Consider the following 20210-nt stretch of genomic DNA (forward strand, 5'->3'; position numbering starts at 1 on the left):
GTGCAGCACCTGGTGGTGGTGCAGTTAAAACACAGCACTAAGAAGCTAAGGCCACTTCAGCATGAGTTTGATCCCAGCCCTGGAGGTGACCACATGGCCCATCAGACTTCTCCTGACCCACCCCACTGTTCCCCTCAGCAGTGTACTTTATCAATCTGATTGTTCTGCTCCCCACTCTCTCTGGTGAATCCTCTCATCACCCCTGAATCTCTGGCGCCTGTACTCCAGTTCTGTATGCACAAATAAATGAATCTTTAAAAAAAAAAAGTTGCTTACTATTTAATCAATTAAATATTTTCCTCATTTAAATCTAAGTGAAAGGCAAATAAAAAGGAGGGAACACTAAATAAGCTTCAAGTATATTTCAGTTACAAAGTTGGTTATTGCATTTTTGAAAAGATTATATATTAACAATTACTTGTGTATAGCTAATTAAACCTTGAAAACACATTATAGCTAAGAAATTAAATAAATAATACCAAGTAACAGTTCCTTATTTCACAATATTTTATTTAAAATGTCTATACTGATTTCCAAAAAATGAGACAAAAGTACCTCCTCATCAGAGCAGAGTCTCATTTTTTCCCAGAGATTCTTATTTGCTTCAGTCAACAATTTATCTTGGTTCGATGCAGAAAGCTTTAATCTAAAAAATAACAAAGTTAATGAGTACAGGATTCAGACGTCAGCTTAAATGAACTGGGAAGTACAAGCATACTTAATTCTTCCTAGTTTATTTGTACATAAAAATATGGGAATTCACTTAAGAAGAGTAATAGCCAGGTGATTATCTCTCAACATTTGTAGAACAGGTGAATAAATCTATTAACTAGTAAAACTTTCTTCACAAACATGTTGCTGATATATAATCCTTAACGTCTACCAGTGCATAATAATTGTTGAGTTGTAAATATTATTTTAAGTGAAATTTGTCATTCAGTTAGAAGTTATTTCACGTTCATAGAATTTATAGTAGTATAGTTTTATATTAATTTATTAGTAAATAAATATCTGTCAGAGAAGATATATCAATGCACATAGATACAAATTAAATAGTATAGCATATGGAAATAAACCGTTCATTGTATGCAAGATCCTGTTTCATTCAAAATAAAATAAACTCAGACAAATTCTGATATAACCAATTCTTTTGGGCAGGTGGCAGAACAAGATGGAAGTAGCAGATGGAACAGGAGAGGACTGCTACACTTGACAAAGCCAACTATTAAACAAGAAGTAAGAAATTTGTCTTTTTTATTTAGTGATGAGCCTTAGAACTTAATACAGTGTATGGCATACAGCAAGTACTCGAATGAGCCAACCAGAATTATAGCAGTATCACTATATAATAAATAATTATAGCAACAACACTATAGCAGCATCTTAAGTTTCTAGTTTTAAAATGACATAATTCTTAAAAAATAATTCTATTTCTTTTATCATATTGGCTCAAATTTAGTTGGCCAATTCTAGATAAGGATGATATAAACATTCTTTTAGGCTCTAAGTCCTGATTTGCATATGAGAATGTAGATATATCTAATGTAAATTAGTCTGCAGCATTTACATATACTAAAGCACAGTAAACCATATAAAAGGTAAAACTGTGTTCTCTTCTTTATGAAAATCAAGTGTGAATAAATCCAAAGGCAGTCTTGAATTTAGTCAGCATGTAGAAATCTCTGAAGATTCTTCTTTTGAATCTTTTGAAGATGTTCTTTTGCAATCAACTTATATTGAATAGCCAATATATTTTTTCTGTTGCAAAAATACATTATGACTTTTCCAACAACCCAATAATATCAGTCTAACAATTATTAGGACCAATTTTTTGCAAAGAATGTCATGAAAACATTATATACTCTCTATTTCTCTTTCCCATTTGCTGAGTAGGTATTATTACCCACTATCTATGAATGTAAAAATGAAGCTTACATAAGTTAAATAAGGTTTCACAACTATGTTGTAGCTAGAATTGAAATTCAATCTGTCTGACTACAAAGCCAAATATCTTTCTCACATACCAAATCACACTGCCAATTAATGCCATGAATTTTGTCCTGTGTCAGTGTTATTCTAATCAAAACTATATACTATACAGATTATTCAACATAACACATGAAAAATGAAAATTTTCATACTCTTCAATCTTTTGGCGAAGAACATCACAATCTTCTCTATAAATCTGTATCTTGGGTCGGTAAACATATTGGCTTAACATCAGGTCTTCAAGAGTAGGTGGTGTGTTTATAGGAAACTGGAAAAATAAATCAATCTCTCAAAATTGGCTTTTTGAGGACAAAACTGAGAACTATTTCAAGTGCTACATTTTTTTTTTTTATTCTTTATTTATTGCATAGAATAGCTGGCAGCTAGAGTTGGGGGCGGGGGGATGGGGATTTATGTGTGAGAGGATTCACCAGACAAACAGGCAGATTTACTGAGATACACACATAAGGGGAGCAGTGGGCAAGACAGGAGAGGTCTTTTGCACTGTATGTTGGTTAACTCCCTGGCTGGGGATCAAATTCAGGCAGTCTTAGTTATTGTGTTAAGACCTAACCTCTAGGCTACAAAGTGCCTACTCTCTTTAAAGTGCCTATTTTAAAAAGCTCTACAAAGAAAAATATGAACACTATTAAATTCATATATCTAGTAAGTTACAAGTTGGAATTTAAACTAAAGTCTGACATCAAAGTTCATTTCACAGAGATGTTTAGAGGAACTACAGATGTTCAAGTGGGATTAAAAGTGGTATGAAAATGGCTCTACACTATTTTAAGAAAAAGAGCACCTAAAAATTTAAATTTAACAGGAAGCCCTTCATTAAAAGAAATAAAAACAGATGCCTGTTTCCTAGATTTTCCTTTTCTGTTCCCATTCTCCAGCATCTCCTATTAAAGTGGAATGAAAAATCAACGTATCTAAAATAAGGCAATGGAAATTTCTAAATTAAAGACAGTAAAAACTTGACTCTTTTAAAAATCTCCTTTACTTATATCATTTTGGAAAAATCAACTCAACTCTTAACATCAGAATACATTTAACAACTAAACCAAATCCCATAACCACCCATTATTCATGGGCAGGGTGGTACCACTAACCTTTGGTTCTCCTCACCTATAGAAAGTATGTAAGATTGAGGCCCTCCCTGATGGCACAATGGGTTAAACTGTAACACTGGGAAGCTAGCCCCAGCAACTTTAGTGCCAGTTCAGTCCCCAGGCAGGAGTGATGACCAGCAGCAGCCCTCTCCTATCTCAACCTCTGCTACCCTCAGCAGTGTACTTCATTAATCTACCTGCCTGTTCTGTTCTCCACTCTGTCTCTGGTGAGTCTTCTCACTGCTCCTGCACCTTTGGTCTGTGTGCATAAATAAATCTTAAAATTCTACAAAAAGGATATAATATTGACCAATTTCTTGAGATTAAAGATTTTGTTTTTGCTGTTTTGTTTCCTAAATGGCACTGAATCCTAGGTTATTAAAATAATCTAACCAATGGTAATTTCTTCTCATTCTCCCCTTACAGTTGATAAATTAGCTAAATGTGATTTTAATCTTCCTTCTCTGTTCCTAACATATTTTCTCACAGATGTACTAAGAAGCAGAAAAAGTGCTAAAAGCAATTATAATTGAATTTGATTTGTTTTCTTGAAATTATTTTTAAAAAATATTTATTTATTTATGCATACAGAACTGGGGTACAGGCCAGAGGTGTAGGGGCAGTGAGAGGATTCACCAGAGTCAGTGTGGGGAGCAGAACAGGCAGATCAATGAAGTATACTGCTGAGGGGAGCAGCGGGTAGGTCAGGAGAGGTCTGCCACACCATGTGGGTCACCTCTGGGGCGGGCGGGGATCCAACTCATGCTGAAATGGCTTTAGCTTCTTAGTGCTGTGCTTTCACCCACTGCGCCACCAGAGAGGGCCCTGTTTTCTTGAAATTATTTTTAATGGCCCTCCCTGGTGGCACAACAGGCGAAAGCACAGCACTATGAAGCTATCAGCCACTGCAGCATGAGTTTGATCCCCAGCCAGGGAGGTGACCCACATACCTTGGCAGACCTCTCCTGACCCACTCACTGCTCCCCTCAGTAGTGTATTTCAGTAGATCTGCCTGTTCTATTCCTGTCTCTGGTGAATCCTCTCACCCACCACCCCTCTGGCTTATACCCTAGTTCTTGTATGCATAAATAAATTTTTTTTTTAAAAAAAAGCTTTAAAAAATATTTTTAAGGTTAAATTATAACAATAAAAAATTCCAAACATCAGAACTCTAAGCACTGACTCAAATGAAAGAACCCAATTTTCTTACTAAAAGAAAGTAGGACTCATAGGAAAAATGGTTAATTGACTTTATATAGGAGTCAAATACTTAGTAAAAGAGTATTTTCCTTTATGGAAGTATTTGGAAATTAAGTGAAAAAGGAACTACAGAATTGGGGTAGCACTATTTTACTCTTGATGGGAGTATTAACTATAAACTTGAAAAAAACCCTAAATTTGATATGGTCTCTGCTGATTTACAAAAAATACAAAGGTGAAAGGAACATGTTAAAATGTATGCACAACTTGAAAAATTCATTCTATGGTAAGCTCTACAGGAAAAACTCCAATTCTTCATTATTAAAAAAAAAGAGAGAGATGGAAGGTAAATGGACTTAAAACAATTAGGAGATATCAACCAATTATCGGCCTATAGGGTTGTAAACCAATGCTACCTCAATAAAAAAATAATATAATTTAAACAAGTAAAAAAAATTTTTACCTCATCAAAATCCATGATATAAAAAAAGTGATTTTTATACTAAACAAATGTACCTACCATAGGAAAACTCTGTAAGCTTCCTTGCTTCCTTAGATTCTTTTTTTGCTTTTAGGATAAAATGCCCGCCTTGAAGCAGTTTAGTAACAGGTACAATATATTTTAATTAAGTTAGCTTATTTGCTAAGAATTGTACTTACTTTGGCTGGGAGATTGCTCTGTCGGGGTTTTTGTATCAGAATATGAACTTGAAGAAGTATAAAGAACTCCCTTATAGTTATTTTCCCATCTCTGAGTTTCTGAGGAAAGATAAAAAGTTTTAAGACCATTCAAGATGAGTTCATTTTGATTGTAACCACGTCATTTGTTTCTAAGTAGCTTTAAGTAATTTGCACATATTTATCCAGATATTTGTAGACTATGAGCAGATTTTTATCTAGCATTATTTCTTAAAGAGTTATTCAAGCAGCTGAATTGGGAAGAAACAATAAAACATAGCTATCCTAATAATAATTTCCATTACACTTAACTGTTGAATTCTTAAGGAAAATAAAACATCTTCTGTTTATTTGAAATGCTTTATATATTAAGAAATGGGGAAAAAAAAGGAAAACAGTTGCATTAGAATTTAACATACCTCTTTCAAACTCTCTTCACAAATAGTGTCTCTAAGAAACTGTGATTCCATTTGACTATTGTGGTATGCTAGACATAAAACAAACTCAGGTGATGAACAAGTTAATTTTCTTTTTAATTTTCTTAAATTGCAAGTTCATCTTTCTATAGTTATTGTTTCCCTTAAGTGCGCCCCTCCTACCAATCCATCCACACACACCACCACCCTGCTCCCCACATCTCCCTTTCCACTTGGGATCAATCCCATTTCTCCCTTGTGGCAAGCTGTAGGTGGATGTGAGCCCAAGGGCTTTGTCTTTTTTCTGGGACCTTTAAACAGGTTACTTTTAAATTTTAGTCACGGTCAGGTTTTGGGTAGTTCAAGTTCCTTAAACTACCTGTTATGACCTAACAACTCAGTCACTTGTAGGGCAACAAAGGTAAGTTTTAAGATTCCATTCAATATTTCTCTACTAACGCTATCTTTTAAAGAAATCACTCTACTCCTTGTAGCATATCATTTCTCAACATATTAAAATAACTAATATAAAAAGACAAAATATCATTTTACTTATCAATTATTTATAACTCCCAAAGAATTTATATAACACTCAAATCACTCCTCATTAAATACATTTATTATTAGTCAAATATTATTTAGCCTCTTGAAGATTTTACCACTGAAGTCCAGAGAGGTCCCCTCAGCTTTAACTGAATCCAGAGAACTGCTGCAACTGGATGGAGTCCTGCTCAGGTTTTTTATCAATACACTATTGCCAATTTTATCAATATCCCCTTCAGTACGGTAATCAAAAATCTGAAATAATGAATTAAGGAACATCATCAGGTTAAAGTTCTGACACTGTATAACTTTTTTAGTTAATGAACACCCCCCAAAAAAATACAAACATAAAATTTATGTAAAAGTCTTATGAAATACCTTAGTAAAGAACTAGAGTAAAAAATAGGCAACTTAAGTCTTCAGAGTTAAAAGTAATTTTACTTAAAAATGTATAGAATTAAGTTTTGTGCATTATACTGTGTAATCAAATTGTTTATCAAATATATCTAACTTATAGCCAGATTCTAGGAGCTATAAAATACTGAATTATGCAATTTTCCAACTAGTAGTTGCTAGGATAAGTACTACCACACTACAAAACCCTGGCTTAGAATACTGGCTGTACACAGTGGGCGTGGTTAAAATACAGTTTATGGCCCTCCCTGGTGGCGCAGCGGTTAAAGCACTGCACTAAGAAGCTTAAGCTAATTCCGCACGAGTTCGATCCCCGCCTGCCTGCCCCGGAGGAGATCCACATGGCGAGGCAGACCTCTCCTGACCCGCCCGCTGCTCCCCTCAGCAGTGTACTTCGTCGATCTGCCTGTTCTGCTCCCCACTCTGTTCCTGGTGAATCCTCTCACCCTCCGCATCTCTGGCCTGTACCCCAGTTCTGTATGAATAAATAAATCTTTAAAAAAAAAAGAAATACAGTTTATTTCCTGGTTTTTAGTATTTCCCTACCCAGGTGACCCAACTCCTTTGGCTAAAGTCCAGTAAGTCAGGAAGTAGTTTTTACCATTTTAAACATTTGACTTTGCATGTCACTTTCATCTGAAGACAATATATTCTTTGTCTAAAATTCAAGAATGTGGGTCTCCTTGGTGGTGCAGCCCACCCCGGGGTTAAAGTCACTGCTGTCGAGTGATGGGCATAAGTCTGATCCCTGGCCAGGGAAGTGACCCACACGATGAGGCAGATCTCTCCTGTTTCGAACACTACTCCCCTTAGCAGCGTATTTCAGTAAATCTGCCTGGTCTGCTCTTCACTCTGTCTCTGGTGGTTGCTCTCACAGCTGCATTCCCCCCACCCCATCTTCCTACATCCCAGTTCTTTTATGCATAAATAAAAACAAATCTTTAAAAGACTAGGACACAGCAGATATTCAATAAGTACTTATTGAATATTAATTTTCATAGAAGCTATTCAGTTATACTTACATTTCTCAAAGCACCAGAGAATATTTCTTCAGGACCTTATCTTACAGAACCACTAAAATTATCTTCTAAGTTCTACATAATTAATCCCTAAGAGTTTATATTTTATTTTCTGGGACCTCTAATCTTTCTAATCTTTTTTCCCCCACCTATAAAAATCAGTCTGAGTGGTTTCATTCTTCCCAAGTTACCCAAATCAGTGTTCTCTCAATTTTTAGAAAAATGTATGACCTCTTTGAATACAAAATCTCACTTCTGAAACTGGGTTTGCCCTGGGCATTCTCCCATCCGTTAAAGTAATGGAGTCTCAACTTCCACATACTCTGATCAGTCAAGAAAATTCAGCAAAGCTCTTCTTTATGCAATCTGCTAACAAAAGTTTTTTACCCTTTAAATATTTATAATATTGAAGATGACTTTTCAAATTGCATATGCCCAGCCGAGTATTTCATATGCAATGCCACAATAACAAATCACTGGAGGTGACAGGACACAGAATTGCACTATTTTAACATTAATTTCCATTTCAATTTTTGTGATTACTTACCACTTCAAATTGTTTTTAAGTCTATCTGTCAATTAATTCCTTAAGATTTACATATGAATATTTCCCCAATCTTTTAACTGAAAATATTTCCTGCCTATTCAAGACTAAGCTTAAAATGAAAAGAAAAATCATCTATTAAACATGAAGAATTTAATTCAAGAGAACTTACCTCCTGATCTGGTGTATCACTAAACTTAATTTCACTTTTCCTGATTTTTTTCTCATGCTGAACATCATCATCGTCTTGTACCCAGGTTCTTTTCTGGCTGTTGGCTGTTTCTTCCATTTTATTTTTAGATGGTGCACTCTCTTTTTGATATGTCTCAGTCAAAGTCTTTTCCTCAGCTTCTATGCCAGTAGAGTCTGAGGAATTAATCTCACCAGGATACATAGGAGGATTTTCTTCATTTATATATTGAGATGGACTTAAGTTTAGTTTAGCTGCAACAAACCCACTACTTGAATTTTTATTGGAGGCTGGCTGAGTTTCTAAATGATTTACATTAGTTGTGTATGCTGGAATCTGCTCTAGGTCATCAATACCACTGACACTACAATTTCTTTTATTTGGCAGTCTGGGCAAAAATATACCCAAAGAACATCTTCTCACTTTATCTTTTATAGCGGTTGTTAAAGGTACAGCTCCATTAGGGGAATTTTTTTCTTCATTTCTATCATCTTTAACACTGCTGGACACTATGTTAATATTATGTATTTCTGCAGTTTGTGTGATATTCTTATTCTGTCCCTTGTTTACTAATTCAAGTAATTGTAGAGAAGGTGGTAACTGAACAGTTTGAAAAACTAAAAATTCTTCAGTTTTTCCATTCAAATTATCCAGATTTGGTTTGATATTAGTAAAATTTGCTTCTCTAAGATTTGTTTGAGTTTGAGTAACTTGCTCGGGCAAGTCTGAATTACTGTGGAAATCTACAGCTATATTGCAGTTAGCTATTTGAATGCTTCTCTCCAGTTGTTTTTCACAACCTGCAGTAAACTGATTTTTATTATTAAACACCTGGGATTCACTTCCACATAGGGGTACAGAAAAATTTCCTATATTTAAATTATTTCTAGCTTTAGACAATATTGTTTCATCTTTATTGACAATACTCTGTTCTTGTTGAGGAAATGGAAGTAGTTGGGTTAAAAGATGAGGCTGAGAAACATAACCATCATTAGCACAGGTTTTCTTTAAACAATGTTTTGTATTATCAACTAAGGCCTTCTCATCTTTTGGAAACTTACAAGGTACTAGTTCTGAATTAAATTTAGTCATCTCCCCCAGATCTTGACTATATGCTAAAGTTTGATTAACTAATAGCTTTGAGGGCTCCTTTATCAGATCTTGATCTTTGAGCACTGAGTTTAACTGTACTTTAGTTTCAGCTTGATTAACTTTTATCTGATCTAACAAAGAACAATGATCAGAGAAAGGCAGTCCCTCAGATTTTGAATAAGGTTCACTGACTAAGTCATCTGCATAAGCAAGATCATTTTGAGCTGAACAATTACTAGTTTTCTTATTTTTATCATACACGGTGGTCATGTCACAGGAAATAACATTGGGTAAACAGGTATTATCATTGGATCCACAAATAGCAGTTGTGTGACTGTTTGTAAAATCCATATTTCTTCTATTTGAACTGTTTAAGTGACAATGTTTAATTTTGGCTTTTTCCTCCAATGGATAGGCCAGGACTATATCTTTCCCCAATGCCTCTTTTTCCATAGCAGTGCTATTTAATTTGACTTTTATCTCACTTTGATCCCCAGCCAATGCATTAGCAGCACCGAAGGGTGTAGCAAGCTTTGGCTCAGTGTGATGAACAATTTCGTTTTCTACAGCCAGTGTGTGCTTTTTAGTGATTTCTTGAACAGAACTATCATCTGTAGGAAAGGAAACAGCCAATGTTTTTCTTTTCACTGTTCCATGTTTAGGGCACTCTTGAAGTAATTTCTCAGTTGCTTGACAATCAATGAAAATAGTATGGGATTTGGTGATTTCCAGTTCACTGTGATTACCTATTAACATATTTTCCTCCACAGGCCTAGTGGTTACTTTATCTGGTGAGACAGTTTTATATTCTAAGGCAGTTGTATGACTTCTGGTGATCTCCATGTCATCCTGCCCAAGTGTACAAAAAACAGTTTTAGAAATTTCTGCCAAAGGAACCAAATGGGATTTCTCTTCATCTTCCAGAGCATTTTTGTTATTTATTTCTGCTGCAGAACTCTGGATATCGATATTTTTATCATTCTTTGAAAATGCAATGATCTTGTCATTCTTGAGTTTAAGATTTCTCTTCTGACTGTTTCCTGATAGAGGCTCATTCAGAAACCTAGGCTTTTCTACATCTCTGTCATTTTTCCAGATGGTTGGCTTAGATATTGCCTTGTTATCATCACCTATAAATCCTAAAGCTTTCTCTATAAAACCACCTGGTAGTGCTAGCTGGCTGACTTTTGCTGCTGAATGGCTACTTTCATAATTCTTTGGAAAGAAAGCACTTTCCTCAACAGAAGTAGCTGTCATAGTTGGTTTTTCTAAGCTTTTCTTTTCAGATAGTTCAAAGGTTGGTCTATCTGGAAGCACAGTTTTCTCTTTTGCTTGGTAGTCAATGAAAATGGTGTGTGATTTTGTCATTTCCAGTTCATCGTGATTATCTGCAAACATTACAGTTTTGTCAACAGGCCTTGAAGTTATTTTATTTGGTGAGGTAGTTTCACATTCTATGGCAGTTGTATGACTTCTAGTGACTTCCATTTCACTCTGTCCACATGTATACAAAACAGTTTTAGATGTTCCTGCCAAAGACACCAAATGGGAATCATATTCATCTGATAAAGGCTTATGATTTATTTCTACTGTATAACTCTTAGTGATATCCATATCATTCTCATCAGATTCTGAAAACAAAATAGTTTTATCAATTTTTAGTCTGCCAATACTTTTCCTTCCACAAATTTTGACATTTTGCTTTTCATTCAGAAACCCAGCTTCCTGTACACTTTTGTCCTCCAATATATCCATATTACTAGAAATAAACACTCCATTTTTTTCTATAGGATTTTTATTACATTTTTCAATTTTCACAGCTAGTTGCTTGTTTACTGTTGTTAGCTGGCTGTTAGTGTTTTTTAAATTAGTCTTACCAAGTTGTACTTCAGAAGGACCAAATCCAATGACAACAGAGTGACTCTTGGTTAGATCCATATTTTGCTCCTCATCTGAACAAATAATTGTCTTGTCATGAGGCAAGTCAGGTGTGGGATTACCTGAACTTTTCCTAAGCGGTTCAGGCAGTTTAGAATGCTGGCCTGGTACAGATTCCACTGTATGGCTGTTTATAGCAGTATTATGATTTTTTATGGCAATTTGTTCTTTTGATGAAAATAATGGGTTTGTAGTAGAAAATGAAGATTGCTCACATGAAACTGAATTTCTATTATTTCCCAGTGGTACTTGCTTATCAAGATCTCCATCAGAGTATACTGGATTATGTCTTTTTGTTATGTTCTGATTAATATCGACTGATTGAGGAGAATCTTTATCAAGACAGGGTGATATCTGTAAAATGTGATCTTTTTCTTTGTCATTGAGGATGTTTGCAGGTATTATATTTGATTGTTGAAGCAGTTCAATGTGACTTTTGGTCATTTCTTTGCATTCATTTGAAGGGCGATTGCTATGAGAGTGAAATTTTCTGGTATGCTCAGGAACTAAACTATAAGGTACAAGAGAAACTTGATTTCTTAAATTAGTTGTATGACTTTTAGTCAAATCCATATCATCATCTATGAAGATTTCAGTATTTCTGTCAGTCAATGAAACAGATAAAGGATTTGCCAAGTTATGCTGTAATCTTGTCTTAGAAACATAAGGAACTAAACTATAATTTGTATTCATTTCTTTATCCTCTGGCATGGTTATACAGTTTTGGAACATAAGCTCTTGTCCACATATTGGTGTGGCTGCGATTTGTGTATTACCTTCTTTACAAAACTGATTATCTATTACAACTGTGTGACTCTTGGTAATGTCCATGTTAGTTTCTTCTGAATAAACAGTTTTCTCTGTGAGAGAGGTAGCATCTGGATTAGGATGTATATTAGAATGATTATTGTCATTCTTTAGCAAATTTTTCTCCCCTTTCATACTTGAGAAACACTTGGTGAGTTCCATGGCATCATTACAACTAGAATAGAAAACTGTCTTATAATCTTGAATAGCTGGACTGGAATATACAGATTCTGGGATCATGGTCAATGTTCTAGCATCTTGGTTAGAAGTCTGTGTGATTGTATGAATTTCTGTTTCTGTAGTATGACTTTTAGTATTATGTATTTTGCCTTTAGGATTTAAGGAAGGTTCTTGAAAAGTAGCATTTGGTTTATTCTTAAGAATTGTTTTCTTTCCTGAAACTTTAGTTTCATGACCTGTTGTAACATCCATCAAGACATTCTGAGCTTGATATTCTAAGTCAGATAAATTATCTTCTGAGGGTAAAATCTGTATAGTGTGGTTAGCTGTCAAGTCCATAAAGTCATTGCCATAAATTACAGTATTACTGCCTTTAAATTCCCTTAAGCTGACCTCACTGGATGTAGGAATCAGAGTCTGAATATTGACTGTATGGCACTGGGTAAAATTCATTCCATCATCTTGCTCTCTAAAGATTCTAGTCACATTAGTACTATTTTCATCTACATTAGGAGATGCATGTTTCTGATGTATAGGAGAGGCCTGATTTGATACTTTGGAATGAATAGATATCTCAGAATTTTCTTTATCAGGTCCTGCAGAAGAAGAAGCATTAAAATTTCCTGTTTTCATTCTTCTTATGAAATCATTGAAATTTATTTTCTTTTCTGAAGAAGAGTTTTGATTCAAGGAAAATTTTGATTCTTTTTTCATTCTTGAATCATCTGTGTGGAGCTTTAGGTTAGCAAGAAATGATGTAGTATCTATTTTGGGGAGTGTTTCACTTTGGGTACAATCTAAAAGGCCTTTGGTAATCATCACAGTGTGACTTGCTGTCAGGTCCATCTGGTTTTCATCTGAGAAGATAACTGTCTGGTCATTTGCAAGTTTCTTTTCATGGTTGTATTCTGTAACTGTAATCTATAATAAAACAAATATTGTATCAAATGCAAACTTTTAAAAAGGTTATTTTACAACATGTACTATAGAGAATATATTATACAAACCTCAATGATTTTAGTAATATATTGATTTATTTGAATCAATGTATTGGTGTGGTATGTAGCATGTGTTGACTTTTTCTAAAATCTATGAATGCTTTGTGGTTTTAGACAAATTGAAAGTTCAATGTTAACTATGTGCCCACTAGAATGACTACAAAATGAAAAAGACTGACAAAACCAAATGAAATTCAAATTACTGTGTTAGATCATTTTTATCCTACATAAAAGAACTTGAAAGGGATAAGTACATGATGACTAATAAATATATTATTTATATATTATGTAAAGCTAATTCGGTTATATCTATTATATTTATATATATGTATACATACACTCACACACACACATATATAAAACTGCATTCCTGGGAATTAGACTCTTTGAATCTTAATGCAGTAGTTTTATTTGCAAGGACATGGTCTAAACCCTTGTTACTGAGCATGGTCTGTGGACTAGCATACCAGTGTCACCCAGGATATTGTTAGAAGTACAGAGTTCAGGGCTTACTGAACTGAATAATTTATATTTTACAACATTTGTAAGTCCATTAAAGTTAGAGAAATCCTGATATAATTAGCATATTTCCCTATCGTTTAAATTGGCAACGATGTAAGTAGCCTTAGTTTAACTGAAAATTTAGGAAGTTTTCCATCCTATGCTGGTTCATTTTAGTAAGTAATCCCGAAAACAAGTCATTAACATTAAATATTTTGTGGGGCCTTTATGGTAGCACAAAGGGTAAGTATCAGTATGAAGCAACCTGCAGTCACTGAAGCATGAGCTGGAACCCCAGTTAGGGAGCTGACCCACATGGTGCAGCAAACCTCTCTTGTCTCACCCACTTCTCCCACAGCACTGTAAGCACTGTATTTCAGTGGATGTACCTGCTCTGCTCCCCATTCTGTCTCTGGTGAATCCTCTCACCCATCTATACCTGGTCAACACCCTAGCTCTTGTACCCATAAACAAATAAATAAATCCTTAAAAATAAATACTTGTGTGTGTCTTTTTTTTTTTTTAATTACTCTTTTCAGGCCAAATATTATCATTTTGCTTCTTTTTTTGTTTTGTTTTTAAAGATTTACTTATTTATGCATACAAGAACTGGGATACAAGCCAGAGGTGCAGGGATGGGTACAGAGTGAGAGGACACCAGATACATAGTAGAAAACAGAACAGGCAGATTGACTGAAATACACTGCTGAAGGGAGCAGCAAGTGGGACAGGAGAAGTCTGCCACCCCATGTGGAAGAGGTCTGCTGTGTTATATGGGTCACCTTCCTGACTGGGGATAGAACTTGAGCTTCAGTAGCTGCAGATTGCTTCTTAGTGCTGTGCTTCAACCTGTTGTAGCACCAAGGAGGAACCTGTTTTTTGTTAAGATTTTTTAAAAAAAATAAACACATGCTTTTTGCAGCAACACGGATGGAGCTGGAAAAGATCATGCTTAGTGAAATATGACAGAAAGAAAAGGAAAAATACCAGATGGTTTCACTTATAGCAGAAGCATACAGGACCAGGGAAGGAAATAATAATAATGAACAACTATATACCAGAGACATTTTACGGGGGTAGAGTAGAAAATGGGATCAAAAATGGTTGGGGGAGGAAAGTGCACTTGACTATGGTGATGGCACATGGGTGATTTGGTAATGGGAAGCCCACGGGGATTACAACTGAGATGGAAAAAGGCACAAAATGATGTAAAAATAAACTATTATATTATTTTAAATGCATACAAGAGCTGAGGTGTAGGTCAGAGGTATAGGGGGTAAGAGGATTCACCAGAGACAGAGTGGGGAGCAATACAGGTAGACTGACTGAAATACACTGCTGAGGGGAGCAGTGAGCAAGACAGGAGTTCTGTTGCACCATGTGGGTTAGCTCCCTTGCTGGGGATTTAATTCAGGTGTAATGACGGGAGATAGCTTGATAGCACTGAGACTTTGACTCTACACCACCAGGGTATTTTTAAAGTTTTAACTGTAAGGGAGAATAAAGAAGGCACCTGCATGAATTCATACCTCTCTCTGTTGTATTTGGCTTTGAATGGGAGCACAAAGCAATGTGTTCATACCTATTGAAAAAAGAAAAAAACTAGTCAACAACTAGTTTATAAACATGTTATCGAGACTGAATCTCCTTTTCTTAGGTTATTTATCACTTATAAATAATTGCTGAAGTTTTATCAGTTAACCCTTCATAAGAACTGTGGTATTAAATTTCAGAGATCAATGATTATTGTATGTTCCACATCACTGAAATATTTTAGAATGTGATAGAAATTTTAAAAGAGAATTTTTAAAAGCAGAAAGTCTATACTCGTTTATTCCACCTTCACATCTCTATTTTAATTTCCTGAATGGTAGAGATTACATGACAGAGCACCAATAGATGAGACTGAAATATTAGAGTAAAAAATTTTGAAGCATCTTTTATTTTTTGCTAAGGAATGCAGACATTCCTATAATGAGCTATGCATTTTAAAATATATTCCAAATAAGGAAAATAAAGTAGAATTGTTAGTGATCAACTAATGAGGAAGCTACTATAATCATGTAGACACAACAACGATTTATTTCGCAAAAGACAATGAGCATGGAAATAAGGAATTAGACTCAAGATATTTTAAAACTGAAATAAAAAGTTTTCATTAACAAACTGTATTTTGGATATAAGGAAGGAATTGAAAATGCTATATAAAACAGGAAATACATTTTAAAATACTTAAGCTTAAAGACAAATTTTCAGGCATTTTAGAGTGTTTATGGCTCAAATATGAATGTGATGAAGTCATATATATCAAAGTTTTGTTTATGTATATGTGTGTATGTACTGGTGGGAATGCAACTGGTCTAGCCACTATGGAAAGCTAAAACACTAAAAATGAATCTACTATATGATCCAGCAATTCCATACCTGGAAAGCTACCCAAAGGACACAAACACACTAATTCAAGGGAAACCTGTACTCCTCTGTTAACTGCAGATCTATTTATAAAAGCTAACATATGCAAACAACCTTAATACCCCAAAACAGACACATAGATCAAGAAGGTGTGGTTTATACACACAATGAAATACTACTCAGTGATTCAAAAAGATAAGCTCACGCCATTTCAGCAACATGGATAAATTTTTAAAGATTATGCTAAGGAAAATAAGAAGCAAAAAGGAAAATATTGGATCGTCTCACTTATAGGGAAATATAGAGAAATCAAAGAAAAGGTCAAGAAAAGGACAAAACTTGTGAGCAAACTATAAATCTGAACCACCCAGCAGGGAAGATGAGGAAGAGACATCAATAAAGAGGCGGGAAAAACACAAGAGACTATTGTGATTGCTCATAGTGCCATGGTGATAGGAGAATTATGGGCACTATACCTGGAGGAGAAATAAAATTTTGTACAAAAATGAGCAATGATGTAAGGAAAAAAAAATTTAAAAACTGCTAAGGAAAAAATGTTAACTAAACAGTACTTAACTGCCATAGTGATTTATACCCTAGTATAAATTCCTCTTCTGTCTTAGATGTCACAGTTTGTGGGGTGACTACTCTGAATAGCATTAAAGTTAAGCTCAGTGAAAAGTTGTTATGTGAAAACTAAGATAGCTAACAAGCCAAATTTATAAAGGACTTTCTAAGTCTATGCTAAGGAGTATGGTCTTATCCTATAAAAAAAAATGTGTCCTTGAACAATTTTAAAATCATCAGATTAAATAATACAGAGTTGATTATAAGGATAAGAAATAAAATATAACAGCCCAGGAAAGAATAATGAGAACTTGAAAGAAACAGCAGAAGGAATAGAGAAAAGAGTACAGATTTGCAGGATATTCAGGAGACAGAATAGGGAGCGTTGGGTCAAAAAGATAAGGCAAATGAAGGTAAAGTTCAAAACTTCACTCAGTTCCTTACTTGTGCGAATGAATGAGTGGAAGGCCAAGATAAAGAAAACAGGAGGAACATCAGTTTTGAGAGAAACAGTAGTAAGTTTGTGAAATTTTAAATTGAAGACTTTCTATAAAGAGAACTCTTTTCACGTTTGTTTCATGGTTCTTCTTCATACTACTTGTGAAAGGATCTGGATAAAAAGAAAGATATGTGGTAAGAAAAGTATTGTGGTCATACTCACCAGTAATTTCACAGAGGTTATCTTCTGGATTCTTATTCCTAAAAATTAAAAGGTACTTTTATAATCTATACCCTAAAAAATTACCAGGAATCACAATAGCTGAAACAATAGTGAAGTGAAAGATTTTCATAGAATGACTGGCAGAAAAAAAAATATCTTTAAAAGAAGATTCAGGCCCTCCCTGGTGGCGCAGCGGGTTAAAGCACAGCACTGAGAATCTAAAACCGCTTCCGCATGAGTTCGATTCCCGCCTGCCCTGGAGGTGACCACATGGCGTGGCAGACCTCTCCTGACCCGCCCGCTGCTCCCCTCAGCAGTGTACTTCATCGATCTGCCTGTTCTGTTCCCCACTCTGTCTCTGGTGAAGCCTCTCGCCGCCCCTGAGCTTCTGGCCTGTACCCCAGTTCTGTATGTACAAATAAATAAATCTTTAAAAAAAAAAGAAGATTCAGGTGGGGCCTCTCGCCGCCCCTGAGCCTCTGGCCTGTACCCCAGTTCTGTATGTACAAATAAATAAATCTTTAAAAAAAAAAGAAGATTCAGGTGGGGCCTCTCGCCGCCCCTGAGCCTCTGGCCTGTACCCCAGTTCTGTATGTACAAATAAAAAAACCTGAAAAAAAAAAAAAAAAAAAAAAAAAAAGAAGATTCAACTAATACAGGTGGAAAAAGTTACAAGGCAAATAAAGACCTTTTCAGATTGGTGTTAATGGTTTGTTAATTACAAGAATATTATAAAAATTTAACATATGCTATTTAAAAAAAAATAAAGGGGTAATCTCTAAAGCAACTCCTTTTCAGGAAATTTAACCTTAAAACCAAAAAGTAAATAAAAGGAAACAACCCAAAAATTCACAGAGAATTGTTGTTGGCATAGACAACAAATTGTAAGGAACTGAAACAGATCTATACCTAACCACATGGAAAGTGCTACAAATGTTTTTAAGTTGTCCCATTTTCTCTCTTGTTAAAAAGAAAAATCTAAAGATGAACATGTAGCTGGGGAGATTTATAAAATTTCCTCAAGTACATCCAAATGATCAGTAATAGTTACCCATGAAGAATTAGTGAGGAATCTAATAAGTTTAGAGATTTTTCTTTATTGTTATATAAACAGAATTATTTTGTTTCCCTTGGCTCAACGTAGTCAGTTACATGGAAATTTTATAATTTACTCAATCAATCCCTTACTGAGATCCCTTTAGAATCTTTCATATCATTTGATTTTACAATATATCTTACATATTTGTCACTCCAAGGATTAATAAATATATAGTGAGATAAATTCCCTACCATGAAATTGCTCAGTCAAATTGCACATACATTTAAAATTCTGAATTATACTGCCAGCTATCGTTTATCCCCATAGCAATGACTCTTTACCTATATTCTTAACTGATTAGATGAAAAAAATACACCTCAGTATAGTATAAGTTTGATTTTCTTTTATGACAAAGAACGATAAACATCTAATAAAAAATATCTTTTTATTTGTTCAAGTTACTGGTATTTACTTTAATGAGAAAACACTTGATGCTACTGTTTTGTACTATTGCCATATTTAAGCACTATATTTGAAAGAGTGTTTCGTGACTATTAAAAGGACAAGTTGTACAACACATTTACTTATATACAGCAGTATGTTAAATACTGCAAAGAATTCTCCTGAATTGTGAATATTTTCTAATACTCCACAGATGTGATTCAATCGTTAAAAAATATTATTATAGGGCCTCCCTGGTGGTGTAGGGGTTCATTGTTACAGACATTAAGCTACTGCCAGGTCCTGTGGCTTGAGAAGTTCAGGGAGCTGACCCACATGGCACAGCAGACCTCTCCTGTCTTGATGACTGGTCCCCTCACCAGTGTATTTCAGTAGTTCTACCTGTTCTGCTCCCCATTCTGTCTCTGGGGAATACTCTCAGCCCCACCACCACCCCCACCTCTGGCCCAGACCTGGGCCCTTATATGTATAATAAAAATAAATCTTAAAAAGATAAATAAAACTTACTTCATTTAATAGGAACAAATAGTTTCTAAAATATAATTTGAGTCACATTTTCCTTACTTACTGTATAATCAGAACGTTTTCTCCTGCTTCTGCTTCTAAAAATAAAATTAAAATTAACTTTGTTCAAGAAAACTTGCAGGACGGCACTGACAACAATTAAAAAAAAAAGAAATTACTTGGCCCTCCCTGGTGGCACAGCGGATAGGAGCATAGCACTGCAAAGCTGGCCGTGGCTGCTTCAATGCAACTTGGATCCTAGGCCTTGAAGGTGATCCATATGGCACAGCAGACCTCTTCTGACCCACCCACTGCTTCCCTCATCAGAGAGCTTCATCGATCTGCCTGTTCTGCTCCCCACTCTGTCTTTGGTGAATTCTCTCACTACCTCTGTACCTCTGGCCTATACCCCTGTTCTGTATGCATAAATAAATGAAATCTTAAAAAAAAATTACTAATTACTCACATTCCTTTTAGTCCCCACAACTCGTCATACTTTTTAAGCAATAAAATAAGATATTAAATTACATCAACTATCTGGTTAGATAGCCATGGTGAAATTTTATAAAACGTAGATTTAGTAGGGATTATATTTACCTGCAGTTTCTGATTTTCTCACTATTTTCATATTAGACTCTGTCTGGAATACCCTAAAAGAAAAATAAAGATTACTGATTATAATATTTAATTAGAAGTTGCTGGCTTATAGTTTTGAAACAAGCTAAGTGATAGGGATTCATTCATAAAAATTTAGAACAATTCTTTGTGTATATAGCTTTAAAGTTTAAGTGTTTATTCTGCTTTATAAACATTAAAAATTAATGAATGACGGGGCCTCCTTGGTGGTGCAGCGGGTTAAAGCACTGCACTGAGAAGCTTAAGCCACTTCCGCATGAGTTCGATTCCCGCCTGCCCCCAGAGGAGACCACATGGCGTGGCAG

At 35.0% G+C, this 20210-nt stretch overlaps 1 protein-coding gene across 1 annotated transcript in view; it reads right to left on the reverse strand.

Annotated features, from left to right (window-relative positions):
• Window positions 1–20210, reverse strand: part of CASC5 (cancer susceptibility candidate 5) — a 35719-nt gene that overhangs the window by 10083 nt on the left and 5426 nt on the right. Inside the window, exons 5-15 of the mRNA XM_004687561.2 lie at window positions 19867–19919; window positions 19334–19367; window positions 17265–17302; window positions 15154–15206; window positions 9147–13046; window positions 8091–9113; window positions 6058–6196; window positions 5402–5469; window positions 4965–5063; window positions 2142–2257; window positions 556–646 (exon numbers count right to left, since the gene is read on the reverse strand). Of these exons, the coding sequence (XP_004687618.1) occupies window positions 556–646; window positions 2142–2257; window positions 4965–5063; window positions 5402–5469; window positions 6058–6196; window positions 8091–9113; window positions 9147–13046; window positions 15154–15206; window positions 17265–17302; window positions 19334–19367; window positions 19867–19919 (5614 nt within the window). The remainder of the gene's footprint in view (window positions 1–555; window positions 647–2141; window positions 2258–4964; window positions 5064–5401; window positions 5470–6057; window positions 6197–8090; window positions 9114–9146; window positions 13047–15153; window positions 15207–17264; window positions 17303–19333; window positions 19368–19866; window positions 19920–20210) is intronic.

Source organism: Condylura cristata, unplaced genomic scaffold (assembly GCF_000260355.1).
Source record: "Condylura cristata isolate star-nosed mole 26May11 unplaced genomic scaffold, ConCri1.0 scaffold00023, whole genome shotgun sequence".
Classification (NCBI taxonomy): domain Eukaryota; kingdom Metazoa; phylum Chordata; class Mammalia; order Eulipotyphla; family Talpidae; genus Condylura; species Condylura cristata.